The following is a 19,198-nucleotide window of genomic DNA, read 5'->3' as shown; positions in this document are numbered from 1 at the left end:
TATACAGCTGTAGCTATGGGCCCTATTGCAGGGGACAATTATCATGCGAAAAATCGTTATATTGTTCGAATTTAAACAATAATCGTTCTGAGTAATTGCAGGCAACAATCAAAAAATTACTCGTATGTCGTTGATCTAGATCTGAACTTAAAATTAGCGTTGAACGTTCGCTGTAATTCCACGTTCGTTCAAGTTCCACATTTTTTCACTAATCGTTCAGTGTAATTGCACATTGTTCATTGTTTTGCTGGGATCAGAAGAAGTAAACGATCATAGTAACGATCACAATAACGATCTTAGTAACAATCACAATAACAATCATCACTAACGACCATCAGTCTGTGTAATTTGGTGAACAATTTCAGGTTAACGATGAACCTATGTGCCTATGAGGGGTGGGGCCAACGTTGGAGCTGTGGGCGGGGCTAAGTGGCGCTGTTACCATGAAGCCCCGCCCACTTAGCACAATCTGCAGTTGATAAAAGATCACCTTTTACTTGAACAAGCACCATGACGTATGATATAAAATAAGGTATGAAAACCGCTAAATTTACCCATTACACCTGTGTAGAGAAGTCAGAATGCAAAAGGGGGGGGGGACAGTGTCACTTTAACCAGTTTCAGAGCTCACAGCACCATCATAGATGATGATGCCAGGTGTTCCAAAGTCTGGTGTGAATGCAGCCTATATCTTGACATTGAAATGTAGGATGACCACAGGACACAAGTTGTTTTCTTACATTTCGTCCAAACAATAACCTTTTTTCCTGGTTAATTATCCCCTTACCTGAGATAGATCTGGTATATCTCCCCGGTCAATCCCGACTTGCTGCAAAAGAAAAGAGAAGTAAAACATGAGAGAGAGTACATCTTGTCATCTTCCATAACATCCACACACAGACAATGCCCCGGTCACATGAGCACAAGTTGTAGGAGCTTGTGCCAAGTTTCGATACGGGCACAAACTACACCAAGAGTTTCCATAAGGCATCTAGTATCGCTGACGACCAAAGAATAAATGCTTTTCTTTTTGTAATCGGAGGGGCACTCCGGTAATAAAAAAAAAAAATAATAATTTTGAAATCAACTGCTCTAGCCAGTTCCTGTCACGGACACGGGTGGCAGTAGAGAGCACTGTCAGCCTGGAAGGAATACTTCACTTTCAGCAGGACATACAGCAGCTGATAAGTACTGGAAGACTGGAGATTTTTACATAGTAATTTACGAATCTATATAACATTCTGACACCAACTGATTTGAAAAAGATTTTTTCCCACCGGACCCCCTTGAAGGGGTTGTCCAGCGAAAATTTCTTTCAAATCAACTGATATCAGAAAGTTATATAGATGTTATTTACTTCTATTTAAAAATCTCAAATCTTCCTATACTTATTGGCTGCTGTATGTCATGCAGGAAATTTATTATTTGCAGTCTGACACAGTGCTCTCTGCTGACATCTCTGGCCGAGACAGGAACTCTGTCTTTGTTTTCCCCCATAGAAAACCTCTCTAGGTCTGGACAATTCCTGTCTCGGCCAGAGATGTCAGCAGATTGCAGTGTGTCAGACTAAAAATAAAACAACATTTCCTGAATGACATACAGCAGCTGATAAGTATGGGAAGACTTGAGATTTTTGTAATAGAAGTAAATTACAAATGTATATAACTTTCTGATATCAGTTGATTTGAAAGAAAAAGATTTTCGCTGGAGTACCCCTTTAATTTATATTAATAGCTATAAGAGCTACCAGTCTACTGCAGAGACTGTCTGCCCGTTGCCACCACTAAGGGGAGCACACCGTATACAGTTTATTCATTGATCTCAATGATAAGAAATAATACAGTAGCCAGAAAATTTGATGAAGGGACTCTGGAACATCAGCATGTGCCCTTAGAAGACATGGCTGTTCCCTGCAGCCGCCCCTCCTTACCTCTGCTACTTTCAAAAATTCAGAGATTCGAGTCATTCTAGTGAGAAACTTCTTATAGATGTCCAGTCCATCTTTACACTGGTTCTTTTTCATATCAAAATACTTTTCTAAGAGAGAAATAAATCCATAGTTACCACCTGCACATAATAGCAAAAACTTTTCCTTTTCTTGATCTCGCTAACACAAAGGTTTGGTTTCACTTAAGAAAAAAAATATATCAGGAACAGATTCCAGGAAAGGAACGATGTTAGATTCCTCTGCACAGCTTTATCCTTCACCTTCCACAGAGGCTGCTGCTCCCAATGCTGCGGGGTGCATTATGGCTTCTGTTTGTACCAAAAGCCACAAGACGTCTATCACAAGACACAGCAGTGGAGGTCAACAGTCCCTACGGCCTCGGACAGGATCAGTAAGTAATGTATTTACACAGTGACCCCATCAGCAGAATAGTGAGTGCAGCTCTGGAGTATAATACAGGATTTAACTCAGGATAAGTAATGTAATGTGTGTACACAGTGACCCCACCAGCAGAATAGTGATCGCAGCTCTGGGGTATAATACAGGATGTAACTCAGGATCAGTACAGGATAAGTAATGTAATGTGTGTACACAGTGACCCCACCAGCAGAATAGTGAGTGCAGCGCTGGAGTATAATACAGGATGTAACTCAGGATCAGTACAGGATAAGTAATGTAATGTATGTACACAGTGACCCCACCAGCAGAATAATGATTACAGCTCTGGAGTATAATACAGGATTTAACTCAGGATGAGTAAGGGCCCTATTCCACCGGACGATTATCGTTAGCATAATTGTTAACGATTAACGATCTCAAACGACCGCTATTGCGAAAGACCTGAAAACGTTCACTCATTTCCATGGAACGATAATCGTTACTTATGATCGTAATTGCGATCGTTTCTTCTTCCGTATTTATTCGCTATTGCGTTCGTATCTATTGCGAACGACCGAACGATGTCTTATTCAATGCGAACGATTTGCGAATGAGCAACGATAAAAATAGGTCCAGGTCTTATAAAGCGATCAACGATTTCTCGTTCGGTCGTTAATCGTTAACTGCATTTCAACCGAACGATTATCGTTTAGATTCGAACGATTTAACGATAATCTGAACGATAATCGTCCGGTGGAATAGGGCCCTAATGTAATGTATGTACACAGTGACCCCACCAGCAGAATAGTGAGTGCAGCTCTGGAGTATAATACAGGATGTAACTCAGGATCAGTACAGGATAAGTAATGTAATGTATGTACACAGTGACCTCAGCAGCAGACTAGTGAGTGCAGCTCTGGAGTATAATACGGGATGTAACTCAGGATCAGTACAGGATAAGTAATGTAATGTATGTACACAGTGACCTCAGCAGCAGAATAGTAAGTGCAGCTCTGGATCTGCATTAAAAAAAAAGGGGTTTGGGATTAAGAATGTGTGCATTAAAAAAAAACTATATATAATCCCAAGTCTTGGAACTGCTTTTTGGTTGGCTTTTTTTTTTTTTTTTTTTTTTTTTTGCATTAGTTGTTCAACAGAAAAAAGTCAATGTAAAGTGCAACATCAACAAACAGGATTTTTAACCTTCCAAGTGTATAGAAATAGCAATGCAAATGATAGAAAGCAGAAGGGAGACATTTACCTAAAAGATTGATTATCCCTTCGTTGTAGGCAGCAAACAGTCTGATGGCGTCTTTGAAGAGCAGCATGAACGCAGCATTAATGACGCCATTTGTCAGCTCGTTGGCGTTTACCTGGGGTTAGGGAGGAGAGAAAAAAAGCAAAAAGATCAGAGGACGCCTGCATACTAACAGAGCGACTAAGCCTTCTCCTATATAGTGCAGTGATCCGGGACACAGTGTGGGATTGGCTGTAAGACGCCATCATAGAGATCAATGCAGATACAGATGGTGAACCTAGGTTACAAAACCATCAAGTTCCAGTACTTATCAGCTGCTTTATGTCCTTCAGGAAGTGGTGTATTCTTTCCAGTCTGACACACTGCTCTCTGCTGCCACCTCTGTCCATGTCAGGAACTGTCCAGAGCAGTTGAAATTTTCTATGGGGATTTGCTGACATGGACAGAGGTGGCAGCAGAGAGCACTGTGTCAGACTGGAAAGAATACACCACTTTCTGCAGGACATACAGCAGCTGATAAATACTGGAGGACTAGAGATTTCTTAATAGAAGTAAATTACAAATCTATATAACTTCCTGACACCAGTTGATGTGGAAAAACAGTTTTTTCTCCAGAGTACCCCTTTAAGACGGAGGGGTGAGGATTCTTTGTACATTATACAATGCCGGAAAGTGATGCATCACGGATTATAAATTTTTGTCTCCAGTGAAAAGATCTGGGAATTGTCCTCTCTCTTGCAGCGTCATCGGGCTCGGCTGATAAATGGAACATTCTGATCTAGCTTAGAAAGGTTACTGATTTATAGGGTCAAAGTTTAGAAATATCGATTTGCGATTGTAAGAGAGCTTTCAGGATGAGAACCACTGTTGCCAAATGGAATAGGTGGATACAGAACCAGTAAGTTACTATGTAATACAGACCATCTGTGTAGGGAGCAGTGATCCCTACACGAGTGCTTCAGAAATCCCAAAACCTGGGCGGGCGCTGAACAGATGCTCAGGTGCAGACATTACCAGGAAGTAACAGCATATCCTGGGCACCGGGCCATTCAACTTACATTGAAATCGAGCAGGGCGTCCATTTGGTTCTGTATGATGGGCATGGTTTTTAATAACTTCTCAGTGTTCATTGTTCTCATAACCCCATCGGCCCTGAAAACAAAACACAAGGTTCATTCATTACAATGCGCTACGAGGGAGAGCAAATGGGGAACAGAAAGAAAGAAGTAGCTCCTGGCAGCCAAAAAAGCCCATTATACGGTCATCCACAGGTATTGGGAATGCAGCAGACACACCAACATACAAGGCTACTACAGTTAATATATATATATATATATATATATATATATATATATATATATATACATACACACACACACATGCTTACCCTCTTTTTACTTTGGTGAAGTCAAAAGCCACTTGTCTGTATGACACCGCCTTCTCGTTCAGGTAGCGGCTGTAGCGTCGTATAAACGTGGACATGTCATAACCTACGCGAAAAGACATGTTAGAGACATCGACTTCTGCACAACATCCTCATACACAAAAGATAGTGATGGCCTAAAAGTACTTCCATACAGCTTAATGCTAGTCTTTACCATAGACAACCTGATCCTACATATAAGAGACTTTATTGTGAGGGCTGATAGATGAGTGGATCAATTTCATCCCAGTATTCCTTCAAGGAAAGACGATGGGATGTCGGGGTGAATGAACACTATACACTATACACTAACACTATACTCCTGAAGGATTCTCACACAGATGGGGGCTCAGACATCAGAACTTACCTTGAAGTCCACTTTTGTCCAAAAAATTGCTCAAATTGAAAAGCGTATTGCGGGATGCCAGATACTGGATAAAGCGCTACAGAAGGAAGAACAGAAAACAAGGTGAGAAAATACAAATGGGTGGTACAAAGGAGACATTGTATCAGACACTAAGCGATCAGTAGCCCCTTCATCTCTGCTCTACTTCAGTGTTCCCCGACAGGTCACCATTGGAGGCTATCGTATACAGAAAACACCTGTAAGGATGATGATGCACTGACTATAGGTATATCATCTGGGTAATAGAAAGTAAATCCTCAAATCATCACCTGTTGGCGGTCCTGAAGGACTGGACTTGGGGAACAGTGGTCTATGTGAGTGAGTCGGCTCCATTGACTTACTGTATTATTATAAACACACTCAGCAAGGAGCTAATTCTTCTGATCGGTCGGGATCTGAAAGTTTATTTTTTCATGACGCTGCCCCATTTTTTCCTAAATATAACATGCACTGGAGCCTGTGGGCTGCTGCTACATTCACTCACTATGAGACTGCTGAAAACAGTAAAGCACTATATTCCGCTAACTTCAATACTTCCATAGAGATTGTGTGATAGAACGAGGGACCCCTCATGATCAGTGACAGGTCAGACCCCCCCTCCAGACAATCAAATACTTGTCATTTATCCGCTTCTAATCTTGGGATAACCCTGATAAATCCACACCCGTCTTGCATATAACAAGGAAAAGGCAGCAGCCACAGTCAACAACTAAAAGTGATAAAGTCATAAAGAAATCAGCTGGGGTGAAGTAATGACATGAAGCTGGACTCCAGCCCTGTAATAAAAGCTAACCATTGACCAGAGATGAGGCCGTCCTGGCTGTCAATGTCGTGACCTTTACAGCATCGTAGACAGGACTGAACCGTGTAACACGGTCATTTATCTTGTAGAGAACGTCCGGCACCTCGACGGGAGCCGTTTCAGTCATATTGACGTGTTTGTGTTTCGGCTGTCAGCTGAACAAGAGCGCAAGGTAGAGAGACGACATCTCCAGAGACGGTGGGAGAACGGGCAGGAGGATTAACTCACACTGTGCCATAGGCCTACGGCGGTGTTCATACATGCTGTACTTTCACTGCAGTGCTGTCTCAGTACTGTAGCGTTTTCATTGAAATTACACGGTACTGCAATGTGTGAACACGGCCTGCGGTGGCTAAAATTTCTCATTTTTAGGTTAGGGTTCCTCTAGGTTTATGGGTGTCAAACTGCGGCCCTCCAGCTAAAGCTTTGGCTGTCCAGGCATCACGGGAATTGTTTTGTTACCACAGCTGGAGAAGGGCCACAGTTTGACTCCTATGACCAAGGTTAATAAGGATAGGAGACAACCAGCTGATCAATGGGGGTCTGGTTGCCGAGACCCCTACCGATCACAGCAGCAACCACAGCTGAGCAAGGAACACGGCCATGTTCAGAGGTCTTGTGGACAGTGAATGGAGTGGAGCGTCCCCACTGCCACTACACTAATCTGGGGGACAAGGGACCTCCACCTGGTGATCAGTGACCCCCTAACAATCAGATACATAGCACCTATATGTGGATTAGCGATAGCTTTTAATCTCTGGATAAACCCCTTAAAGGAAACCAATCAGTAGTGTAACGCTGATAGAAGCTCCTAAAGCGTACCATACTCTGTGTGCCGCCCCCCTAGAGGTATAATGTTACAGGGAGAGAGGCCAGAACTAGTCATTTAGGCTGTAACTAGTCAAGGCTCTCTGCCTGTCAGCACGATCTGTAGGAATTATTGACAGACAGGCTTCTACGTCTGTCAATCATCCCCGCAGAGTGGTGACTAGTTACGGCCCAAATGACTAGTTCTGGCCTCTCTCCCTGCAACATTTTCACCTATGCACCCCTAGGAGGATGGCCCACAGAGTATGGTAAGAGAACGCTTTTGTGTTATTAAGAGCTTCTAACAGTGTTATGTGCATTATACTATTGACTGGTTCCCTTTAAGGCCTAAAACAGCACTGCATGTCTGGATGACCAATGGTATTCATTGGAGTCAACAGATCTCCAAAAAGGGGGTCCTTCCCCACAAGTTTACAGAAAGACTCACACATAATCGCACACAATATTCACCCCCCAATAGGGAGACCACACTATGTAAAATGATGTCCTGGACCTCTGTCCGTCTACAGGAAAAACATAAGAAGAAAACATGGCTGACGGGCGCGACCTGTGCGATACACTCCTCCTAACCTCTGGCACTGACATCTATAGCGAGGAATATAAAGGTTAGCCATACATTCATGACACAGAAGTGAGGAGCGTCCTGACAAAGTGAAGGTAAAGTGACACCGGTCCTGAGTGGCAGATCACATTACACTCCGCTCCACACAGAACAATGTCACCTGGTGACAAGAAGTCGGAGGAAGACTCCTCAGAGACTGGATGGAAGAGGAATGCACTTCTATAGTAAATGCTTCAAGGGAGTGCTGCAACCGGTGTGACAAGTCTAAGGGAGTTACCACTTTTAGTTAATGGGGTCACTCCCTAAAGGGGGTTCCCTGGGATAGAAACAGTCTATTAGGTAGGAGGGGGTTTACTATTTAGGATCCACAGTGAAAAGCAGCTACAAAGAGTCTCTCTCTCTATACGACCTGTCTTGTTGGGCACTGTGTAATACTTCATTTCCCCTATGGTGGCGTTGTTAGGAAAGTGACCACTTACTGCCACAAATCAAAGCTTGTCACTGGCAATCACCTTGTGATCATGTTGATTGTCAAAGAATCGTCCAAAGAGAAGACAACACTAAGGGCCAACGACTAAGTAAAGTAGATGAGGTAGAGGGACAGATTTCCTACAACCTTCGGCTACCCGTCAGGCCACTTGGAGTCTCTTTACTGCTTATGTAAAACTGGAGACCAAAAAAAAAAGCAGAGCAGGAGGGGTTTTCTATGGGGATTTGCTGCTGCTCTAGACAGTTCCAGACATGGACAGAAGTGGCAGCAGAGAGCACTGTGTCACAGTGGAAAGAATACACCACTTCCTGCAGGACATACAGCAGCTGAAAAGTACAAGAGGACTTGGTCTTCTCAAAGAAAAACATTCACTATGGTTAACTGAAAATCCATTACATAAAATCTGGTCTGGATAAGGTGGGTGGTCTTGTCTTTAGAGAGAATGTACTGTATATACCGGTCGACCAGTATGGAAGTAGACATACAGAATAACACACTCTGGTTCAGCCCATTGATAAATGATTTACTATTCAGCCATGCCGAGCTACATAGCAAGCTGATTCCTCGTGAGGAATAGCAGAGCGGCGCAGTAATAACACCACTTCATCACTGCTGGGCTCTAGCCTGGTGAAGAGCACGCTGTCAATCAGTGGCTTACCGCAATATCCTCTCATCTCTCATAAGGAAAGCCTAATGGAAAACGCTACCGGTAAATGGTCACTGGTATACATAGCCCCCTCCCTGTGCATCTCTTTGTCATCAGATATAACAAGTAACCCTACAAATGCAGGATCTCATCCCATCCCATACATCAACTATGGACTGGGGTCTCCTAGGATTCAGCTTACATGGTACATGTTCACATAATGACATGATGGCGGTGGTTTGGGGGAGAGGAGGGGGACCATCTTTGATCAGACCTGTTTACATTCCCCAATCAAACAAATGTCCCGTCTACTTCCCAGTGTACCAGAAGCCTCCGCACACAAAGAAAAAACACAACTTCCTTTGTTTGCTCCAGTAACGCCTGCCCTCGTGTGCTTTTAATTTACTGACAACCAAGACTGAAGATCAAAGAGCCGGCGATAAACAGTACGAGTATGGAGAAGCCGACCGAATCTTATACCAGGACGGAGCAGGAAACAGACGCCAGTGACCGGAGGCTCCACATGGAACAAGTTCTTGGTAACAGAACAAAAACTTCATGAAACAACATTACGTGCTCAAAGAGGACGAAAATTTATTGCTTTATTGTTCCCTAATTTTATAGGTTTATGGAAAATTGGAAGCATGGACACCCAACAAGGACTGGACCCATGCTTCATCTGAAGATCAGACCTCGTGCGCAGAAATGCAGAAAGGACTTAAAGTGACCCTGTCACCCCCTTTTTGCATTATGACTGCTCTACACAGGTGTAAAGGGTAAATTTAGCAGTTTTCATACCTCATTTTCTATCATACCTCATGATGCTTGTTCCAGTAAAAAGTAATCTTTTATCATCTGGGATTGGGATATGCCATTATCTGCATTCAAAAAGACTTTCCCCAGGTCCCCCCCCCTTTCCTTTCTGTCATCCACTGCTTATTATCAGGAAATCCCCACTCTTTTACATCAGTCGGGCCCTGTCTGTTTTATGGAGAGGGCAGGGGAGGGGGAGATTAGTCGCCAGCAGAGAACAAAGGATTACACAGCGGGACCTGTGTGAAAGCCGGTCAGTGCTGACTTCAGAGGAGATAGCCCAGTGATGTAGCTGTAAATTAACTCTTTGTTGTCCTGTTTTAGTGCCTCATCTACCTCCACCCCCTCTCCATAAGAGAACCATGAAGACAGGAGGGAGAGCTTTAAACTGCTAATAAACCCAATTACAAAAGTTTCTTAAAAACTTCTTCGCCTGTACTATTGATTTCTAAAAAAAATAATAATAATTAAACGACAGTGACACTTTAAAATGGTCGACAGTCCGAGGTTACACAGCACGAAGGAGACCCCCTCCAATATGTAAAGAGCACTCGCCAATGTGTCCATACTACCAATGCAGGGGAGATGGGCCAAGCCTACAGGTTACTCCATAACACAAACACTGCGGCACAAACACTGAGCCACAACTCCTCATTGACTCTTCATTACAGTAGGAGATGCAAAATTGTGCTTAATCCAGAGAAATTAAGAGGTACCATGCTGACGAGGGGACTGACACTTTCAGAACCTCAGGTAGTGCCCAGGTGCTGACAGATTCCCTTTAAGTTACTTGTACACCTTTGCTAATTCTTGGCTGAACAGTTATGTCTTCCATCCTCCTCGGCTCGGTTATATGTTCACTTGTTCCCATAGGGTGGGGGCAAGCAAGCTGCAATACTGTCTTGGCGCTGGCTTATCTCTCCAAGAACCAAGGGGTTTAGTAGTGAAAATCCATCTCACCAATGACATCTTCTGTTATTGGACACTCAGGAGCCCAACCCCGCCCCCCCCCCCCACACACACACACTGTATAAAGACAGCCGAACCTACGACCACCAGAAGGTTCAGCAAACTTTTGTATTATTTCTATGGGGTTCTTTAGAATACCCTGCATGGCTGAATACATTTTAGGGAAAAAAATATATACATATGGATGGTGGCAGAATTTTTTTCACCCAATATCCACTGATAATGTATAAGGCACACTTACCTCATTGCCGTACACCATAAGGTGATGAGTAGTTATTAGAGACTTGAAGACCACCACCCAGCTACTGTTGGTCGTTCTTTCGAATAAAGTGTCGGCTAGCTGCGGGATGTTCACATTCATCTCATTCGTGCACTGGATCAAGTCTGAAAAGATGACAAACCTGGGTTAGAATCTATAACAATGAGACAAAGCCATATACATGTATAGACATTGACAGTTGTATATCAAATCTATAAAAGTCTAAAAAGTGTATAGCGACATGTCTGTTACCCATTTCACTATAGATTTCCAGAAAAAAAAAACTTCTGGAAGAAAGACAATATCCCTCCCCGAGACCTGTACAATAACACAAAGCGATGAGGGACCCCCGCCCAGGAAGCCATGTGAACTCGCCGCACTGAAGGCTTCCCTGAGGCATGAGAGTAACCACAAGGGACGACGCATTTCATCACCACCGCCTTACACTTATCCAGTAGGATGCTAGCGCTATCATTTCTGACCCATATCCAGTTACATGGCCAGGAGACATAAAATTCCACAACAATTACAAGCGATGGCTCACTGGTTTCTGGGACGTGTCCAAGTCTGGGAGACACGTCATGTCATGAAGCATCCACAGTGTTAACTGGAGCTGCAGGCTGTGGTGTGGACCGTACTAAAGGGGGTAAAACCACAAGCGATATGAGCACAGATGATAGAACCAAACACATAGACCGGTGGGGTGTCAAACTCCAGGCCCTACAGCTGTTGAAAAACTATAATTCCCATCATGCCTGGACAGCCTTTGGCTGTCCAGGCATGATGGAAATTGTAGCTTTGCAACAGCTGGAGGGTCTAAACAACACCCTCGGTCTAAACCAGGGGTGTCAAACTCAAATACACAGTAGCATTGCGTCTCCCAGCCCTGTGCACTGATAAATGACATGACATTATTAAACCCCAACCCATATAATAACCAATCCCCTCCAAATTGCCCCTCATATTAGCCAGCCCTCCCAATAGTGCCCAAATAGTAGCCAGCCCCCAAGTATCTCATATAGTAGCCAGCCCTCCCAAATAGTTTCATATAGTAGGAAGCCCTCAAGTGTCTTATATAGTAGCCAGCCCTCCCCAGTCTTTATATAGTAGCCAGCCCTCCCCAATAGTCTTGTATAGTAGCCAGCCCTCCCCAATAGTCTTGTATAGTAGCCAGCCCTCCCCAATAGTCTCTTTTATAGTATGCCAGCACTCCCCAATAGTGCCCAAATAGTAGCCAACCCTCAAGTGTCTCATTCAGTAGCCAGCCCCCCCCATAGTCTCTTAAATAGTAGCCAGCCCACCCCAATAGTCTTATATAGTAGCCAGCCCTCCCCAATAGTCTTATACAGTAGCCAGCCCCCCCCCCAATAGTCTCTTATATAGTAGCCAGTCCTCCCCCATAGTCTCTTATATAGTATCCAGCCCTCCCTCATAGTCTTGTATAGTAGCAAGCCCTCCCCCATATTCTCTTTTATAGTAGCCAGCCCTCCCCCAGTCTCTTTTATAGTAGCCAGCCCTCCCCCAGTCTCTTTTATAGTAGCCAGCCCTCCCCCATAGTCTCTTTTATAGTAGCCAGCCCTCCCCCATAGTCTCTTTTATAGTAGCCAGCCCTCCCCCATAGTCTCTTTTATAGTAGCCAGCCCTCCCCCATAGTCTCTTATATAGTAGCCAGCCCTCCCCCGTAGTCTTATATAGTAGCCATGGCGGGCCAGATGTAATTAAAACTGAATTGGTGGGCCAAAAAACATAATGGCACTGCGGGCCAGAGTTTGACATGACTGGTCTAAACAATACAGCAAAGCAATTAATTTTCCTGATTTCCTGTTTATTCAAAAAGGGATTGAAGGCAATGGCTTTAACAAAGGAAAAAAAAAGTAGTTTGGTCCCATATCTGCCAAACTTTGTTTCAGGCTGACTGTAGTCAGTTCAGGACATCGCAGCTGTAATACAAAGGCAAAAATACAGTACATCTCTGACAGAGCAGACCTTCCTATCTTTAGTCTCAGCACCAGTAACAAAGCCTCCTCCATCTTCAAAAGCCAGGATCGGTGCCCACACTAAAGGCCCTATTCCACGGAACGATTATCGTTCGTTTTCGGACGATATCGACCGCTTCGGACGATATCGACCGCTACGGACGATAATCGTTCCGTGGAATAGAGTGCAACGATCAGTCGACATCGTTCATGTCGGCTGATCGTAGCAGTCGCTTGTTTTTCAACATGTTGAAAAACAAGCGACTGATATAGCAGCGATCTGCTGCCGTCGCTCCGTTGAATAGGAGCATCGGCAGCAGACGCTGCTATATCCTATGGGCTGCCCGGACGATCAGCGATCCTCCGAGCAGCCCCCCCGCAGCTCCCTGACGCCCCTCCCGCACTCACCCGCTCGCTGCAGCCGCGTTGAATAGCGGCGGCAGCGAGCGGCGAACGAGGAGCAAACGAGCGCTAATAGCGCTCGTTTGCTCCTCTAAAACGACCCGTGGAATAGGGCCATAAGGGTACTATTAGGGACCTATTACACAGAGCGATTTTTAACGACTAACGACTAATGATAAACGATCGCAAACAAGATTGTTTATCGTTCACCATATTACACAGAACAATAGTCGGTAGTTACAATCGTTATTGCGATCATTATTATGATGTTTATTCCTTCTGATCCCAGCAAAACAATGAACAATGTGCAATTACACTGAACAAATGCGGAACTTGAGCGAACGAATGTGGAATTACAGCGAACGCATAACAATAATTTTAGGTTCAGATCTAAATCAACGATCAACGACATATGAACGTTTTTTCGATCGTTGCCTGCAATTAGACAGAACAATTTGCACGATAATCTTCCCGTGTAATAGGGCACTTACACCACAAAGTGATTGTCGGCAGTACCTGGCCAATTACCGGTCATTAATCATTTTGTGTAATAGGTCAGGTTTTACACCAACCAGTGGTCGACATGCACAATGTTGGCTGACCGTTGATTTTAAACATGACCTAAAATCCCAATAACGATAGCGACGGTCTGCTGGCCATCGCTCCGCATAAGAGAAGTGGCGGCAGCAGGAGACCATCGCTATCTCCTATGGGCTCCCCTGCCCGATGTGGCTGTGTGTAATATCACACGAGCAGTAAACACCGCTAGCACACCAAGCAATTATAGTCTGTTTTCAGCCGATAATCACTTGGTGTAATAGCCCGTGTTAAAAGGCAACGATCAGCAGACATGCACGATGTCGGCAAATCCTTGTCTTTCAACGTGTTGAAAGCTTTTTGAACAGTAATAACGGTCCACTGGTTGCTGCTCTGCGAAACAGGAGCGGCGGCAGCAGACCGCAGCAGACCGCAGCTATCCCATATGGGCTTCCTGGACGATCTAAAGATCTTCTGGGGAGGCCCTCTCACTGTTTCCGGCAGCACCCCGCTGCTCTTACCCACTTACTGTTGGCTCGTACAATAGCACCAGCAGCGAGCAAGCGAGTGCTGATCTGACAGGTTGGCGCTCTAAAATATCAGGCCGGCTAATACAGCCCTAAGGGCCCTATTATGGTGCGTTTACACAGACAGATTTATCTGACAGATCTTGGAAGCCAAAACCAGGAACAGACTATAAACAGAGAACAGGTTATAAAGGAAACACTGAGATTTCTCCTCTTTTCTAATCCATTCCCTGGTTTGGCTTAAAAAATCTGTCAGATAAATCTGTCTGTGTAAACGCAGCATTACATGGAGTGATAATCGTCCGATTCGGCTGATTATTGCTCTGAGTAATGGTGCGTTTACACAGGCAGATTTATCTGACATATTTTTGAAGCCAAAGCCAGGCATAGACCATAAACCGGGAACGGGTCATAAAGGAAAGACTGAGATTTCTTCTCTTTTCAAATCCATTCCTGGTTGTGGCTTCCAAAATCTGTCAGATAAATATCTCTGTGTAAACGCACCATAACAGAGAAGACGATCAACCGATGACAACGATCATCAGCTGATCGTGTCTTTAGGTCCAAACCTAAAATCATCGTCCGTCAACCACTCATTGCTGTGTAACAGGCCCAATAAACGAGCGTCGATCTAGCAGGTCGGCACTGGTTTACATTATTGATTAGGACCCTGAGCCACATCAAACCCCATCACTGCTTGGAGTCTCCTCAAAGTCCCTGGAAGCTTTCATCTGGGTGGGCTGTCGGCAACCATTGTATCCTGGGATCAGCAGTGAATCAGTGACAGGACGGTGGGCACACATCCATGTGGCGGCCAGATGCAACGGCACATGAAGCGCATGCAGTCACTGACAGCGAGAGACGTTTTTCTCAGGCCTTCTGGATATCTGGCCGAGCCTCCGCTGTAGGGACATCTGGAAAATATGTTCTGTTCTAAGGATCAGGGAAAAAAGCTCCACAAACAATATCCTTATTACACCAGGAAGCTATGATAACATTAACCCATTCAAGCCAAAAGCCAAAATTCTGCAGGATTCCTACCATCTACCCTGAAAAACACTTCTTATGTTGGCAAATTTTTACTTACAGGTATGAATTATCCATCATACAGATCTTTGGGGCCTCTCTCTTATTGCCTGGTTTTATTTCGTTAGAAGACACAGCGCTGTATATTTGATGGTGGCCACACCTGGTATTACAGCTCAATCCCTCTCACTTGAGCTGCAATACCAGGAACAGCCACTACCACATGTACAGCGCTGTGCCTGGCAAACAATGAAGGGGGCACAGTAAATCAGGCTTCTGGGATCCGTCGAGCCCTGTTCACACTAGGATGTTGCAGTCATCACTTTCTTCACACTGGTATAAAGAAGTCTAAAGAGATTTTAAGAGAAGTTGGTTTAACCCATAGCTGCACCAGGACGTTATTGAACGTCCTCGTGCCGCTATGGGAGTGCCGTGATCCCGGGTGCCGCATGTAGCCCGGGCTCGCGGCTATTAGCGGGCACGGTCCGATCGCCGTGCCCGCTAATTAAGTACTTAGAAGCAGCTGTCAAAGTTGACAGCTGCTTCTAAATACTTGCTGTTATACATACCTGGTGGTCTAGTGGGGGGATCGCCCCCCTGCGGCGCGATTGCGGGGGGGGCGATCCCCACATCCATCCCGGGCCGGGGTCTGCTCCATAATGGCGCTGATCCCGGCTCGGCATTCTATTACTTTTGGCTGCAGCAGCCAAAAGTAATAGAACACCGATCTCATGGATTCATGCAGTATAACTATACTGCATGGATCTCTATGAGAGATCAGAGTGCATATACTAGAAGTCCCCCAGGGGGAATAACCCTAACCCCAGGGGAAATAACCCTAACCCCAGGGGGAATAACTCTAACTGCAAGGGGAATAACCCTAACCCCAGGGGGGAATAACCCTAACCCCAGGGGGTCTTCTAGTATATGTGTAAAGTAAAAGAAAAATGTATTTTTAATAACACAAAGCCCCCTCCCCTAATAAAAGTCTGAATCACCCCCCTTTCCCCATTTTATAAATAAAAATAAATTAATTAATTAACAAACAAACATGTTTGCTATCGCCGCATGCGTAATCGCCCGAACTATTAATTAATCACATTCCTGATCTCACACGGTAAACGGCGTCAGCGCAAAAAAATCCCAAAGTGCAAAATTGCGCATTTTTGGTCGCATCAAATCCAGAATAATTGTAATAAAAAGCGATCAAAAAGTCATATATGCGCAATCAAGGTACCGATAGAAAGAACACATCATGGCGCAAAAAATGACACCTCACACAGACCCATAGACCAAATGATAAAAGCGCTATAAGCCTGGGAATGGAGCGATTTTAAGGAACATATATTTTCTTTAAAAGGTTTTAATTTTTTACAAGCCATCAAATCAAATAAAAGTTATACATGTTACATATCGTTGTAATCGTAACAACTTAAGGAACATATATAACGAGTCAGTTTTACCCCAGGGCGAACATAGTAAAAACAACCCCCCCCCCCCCCCAAATAAAAAAAAAAACTATTTTTTTTTTCAATTTCACCACACATATAATTTTTTTCTGGTTTCCCGGCACATTTTAGGCAAAAATTACATCTGCCATAGCAAAGTACAATTAGTTGCGCAAAAAATAAGGGCTCATTTGGGTCTCTAGGTGGAAAAATGCAGGCGCTATGGCCTTATATACACGAGGAGGGAAAAACGAAAATGCAAAAATGAAAACTGGCTGTGTCCCCTAAGGGTTAAAGACAAGTCCTGCAATTTTTTTTTTTTATTAAGGCATTGTATTGTCCCCCAAAAGTTATACAAATTTCCAATATAAAGTGCTTTTTTTCCCCTGCACTTATTACTACATCAAGGCTTTATCTCCTGAATAAAAATGGTGATGTCACTTCCTGGATAACATGGTGATGTCACTTCCTGGATAACATGGTGATGTCACTTCCTGGCTAAAAAAAAAAAAATGGTTATGTCACTTCCTGGCTAAAAATGATGATGTCACTTCCTGGCTAAAAAAATTGGTGATGTCACTTCCTGGCTAAAAATGGTGATGTCACTTCCTGGCTAAAAAAAATGGTGATGTCACTTCCTGGCTAAAAATGGTAATGTCACTTCCTGGCTAAAAATGGTGATGTCACTTCCTGGCTAAAAATGGTGATGTCACTTCCTGGATAACATGGCAATGTCACTCCCTGGATAACATGGTGATGTCACTTCCTGGATAAAATGGTGATGTCACGACTCGACTCCCAGAGCTGTGCAGGCTGTGGCTGCTGGAGAGGATGATGGCAGGGGGACACAGGGCACTGGGGGGACACTGAGCATCCCTCTGCCATCATCCTCTCCAGCAGCCACAGAGCCGCACAGCTCTGGGAGTCGTGGCAAGACATCACCATTTTATCCAGGAAGGGACATCACCATGTTATCTAGGAAGTGACATATCACCATGTTATCTAGGAAGTGACATATCACCATGTTATCCAGGAAGTGACATCACCATGCTATCCAGGAAGTGACATCACCATGCTATCCAGGAAGTGACATCACCATGCTATCCAGGAAGCCTTGATGCAGTAGTAAGTGCAGGGGAAAAAGCACTTTATAAGCATTTCCCGTAATAAGTGTATATTGGGGATCTGTATAACTTTTGGGGGACAATACAATATTTTAATAAAAATAATTGCCGAACTTCTCCTTTAAAATGACACCATCGATGTGGAAGTATTTCTCAATAGGAGGCTAATACAATGGATGGAGATGACAGCGGTCAGGTCATTGTGTAACATACAGGGTGGCTGCAATGTGTAAGAATCAGCTCAGAAGAATTACATCTTGGCCAACTTCCCGATTTACAGTATGACACCACACAATCCATGATGAAAGAATCATGTGACTGTAGATGAGAAGAGCAGCAATTGTCTGCGGGACGAGGATACCCCTAAATGTACCCAACCATGGAGGCATCTTATTAGCTTCAAATTGTTATTCTGTTGTACACCAACTATAGGAAGATAGAAGCACTCCAGGTTTTAATATTTCCATATAATGCACAATGACTGCTATTGCTCCTGCAGTGTCATCTATCCATCCCAGCTCAGCTGCATCCACACATTTCATTACTGAAGCCGGATCATGTGACCACCAGTTTGGCAAACATAAAATCGAATTTACTAATGTGTAGATATGATCAAACCTCAAGCACGCTCGGGTCCAAAACCCCAGGGTGCAGCATTTGATTAAAGGTGACTGAAGAAGTTTGATGCAGTCACATGTCCCCTTTAGAACTTCCGCCATCATCATTTATAATAATGCCGGGAGCTCTGAAGCTCCCACAGCGCGTCAGTACAGTAGCACGAAGATTTAAACAGATTCGGAGCTCAAGACATCATAATGAATATTTAATGCCATGCACATCGTCTGTAAATTACTGAACGTGTGAATGTCCCCTAAAGCTGCCTGGGAAGCATAGATACAGCCATATGCTATATCCATGTTTTCCAGGACTTCTTAGGGTGGCATCCAACTTCTTTAGCCACTGGTAATCAAATGCCACATGCTTGAGGTTCGCTCCTTTCTAATCATTTCATATCGACACATTAGTATATGAAGTTTTTTGAAGTGGTCACATGACCCAATTGCAGTGATGAAATGTGAGGATGAAGGTGAGCTGGGATGAATAGATGACACTGCAGGGAAAAAAATCTCTAGAAGTGATCTCTCCTGTGCCACAGGAGTCTCGGAACCTGGAGAGCAGTGATATAGAGGAGTCTATACAATGATAAGCTGCAGAGATATACGACTCCCTTGTAGTCTGACACTGCTTTCCTGAGATACAGTACCAGAGAGAGGAAGAAAAAACAGGCAGCAGCTGTATCACATATGATATCTCGCAGAGGGAGTTTGGGGACAGACCTTCTGTATCACAGACCTACTTGCAGCACCCACAGGAGA

The 19,198-nt window shown here is 44.1% G+C and overlaps 1 protein-coding gene across 11 annotated transcripts in view; it reads right to left on the bottom strand.

The window, feature by feature from the left end:
* PICALM (phosphatidylinositol binding clathrin assembly protein) overlaps window positions 1–19,198 on the bottom strand; it is a 59,853-nt gene that overhangs the window by 27,825 nt on the left and 12,830 nt on the right. For all 11 annotated transcript variants that reach the window (XM_069969687.1, XM_069969677.1, XM_069969680.1 and 8 more), the window contains exons 2-8: window positions 10,765–10,907; window positions 5,375–5,450; window positions 4,972–5,074; window positions 4,643–4,736; window positions 3,588–3,699; window positions 1,931–2,037; window positions 788–829 (exon numbers count right to left, since the gene is read on the bottom strand). In XM_069969687.1, the coding sequence (XP_069825788.1) occupies window positions 788–829; window positions 1,931–2,037; window positions 3,588–3,699; window positions 4,643–4,736; window positions 4,972–5,074; window positions 5,375–5,450; window positions 10,765–10,907 (677 nt within the window). The remainder of the gene's footprint in view (window positions 1–787; window positions 830–1,930; window positions 2,038–3,587; window positions 3,700–4,642; window positions 4,737–4,971; window positions 5,075–5,374; window positions 5,451–10,764; window positions 10,908–19,198) is intronic.

This window comes from Dendropsophus ebraccatus, chromosome 5 (genome assembly GCF_027789765.1).
Source record: "Dendropsophus ebraccatus isolate aDenEbr1 chromosome 5, aDenEbr1.pat, whole genome shotgun sequence".
Classification (NCBI taxonomy): Eukaryota; Metazoa; Chordata; class Amphibia; order Anura; family Hylidae; genus Dendropsophus; species Dendropsophus ebraccatus.
This window is presented reverse-complemented; position numbering and strand designations above follow the sequence as displayed.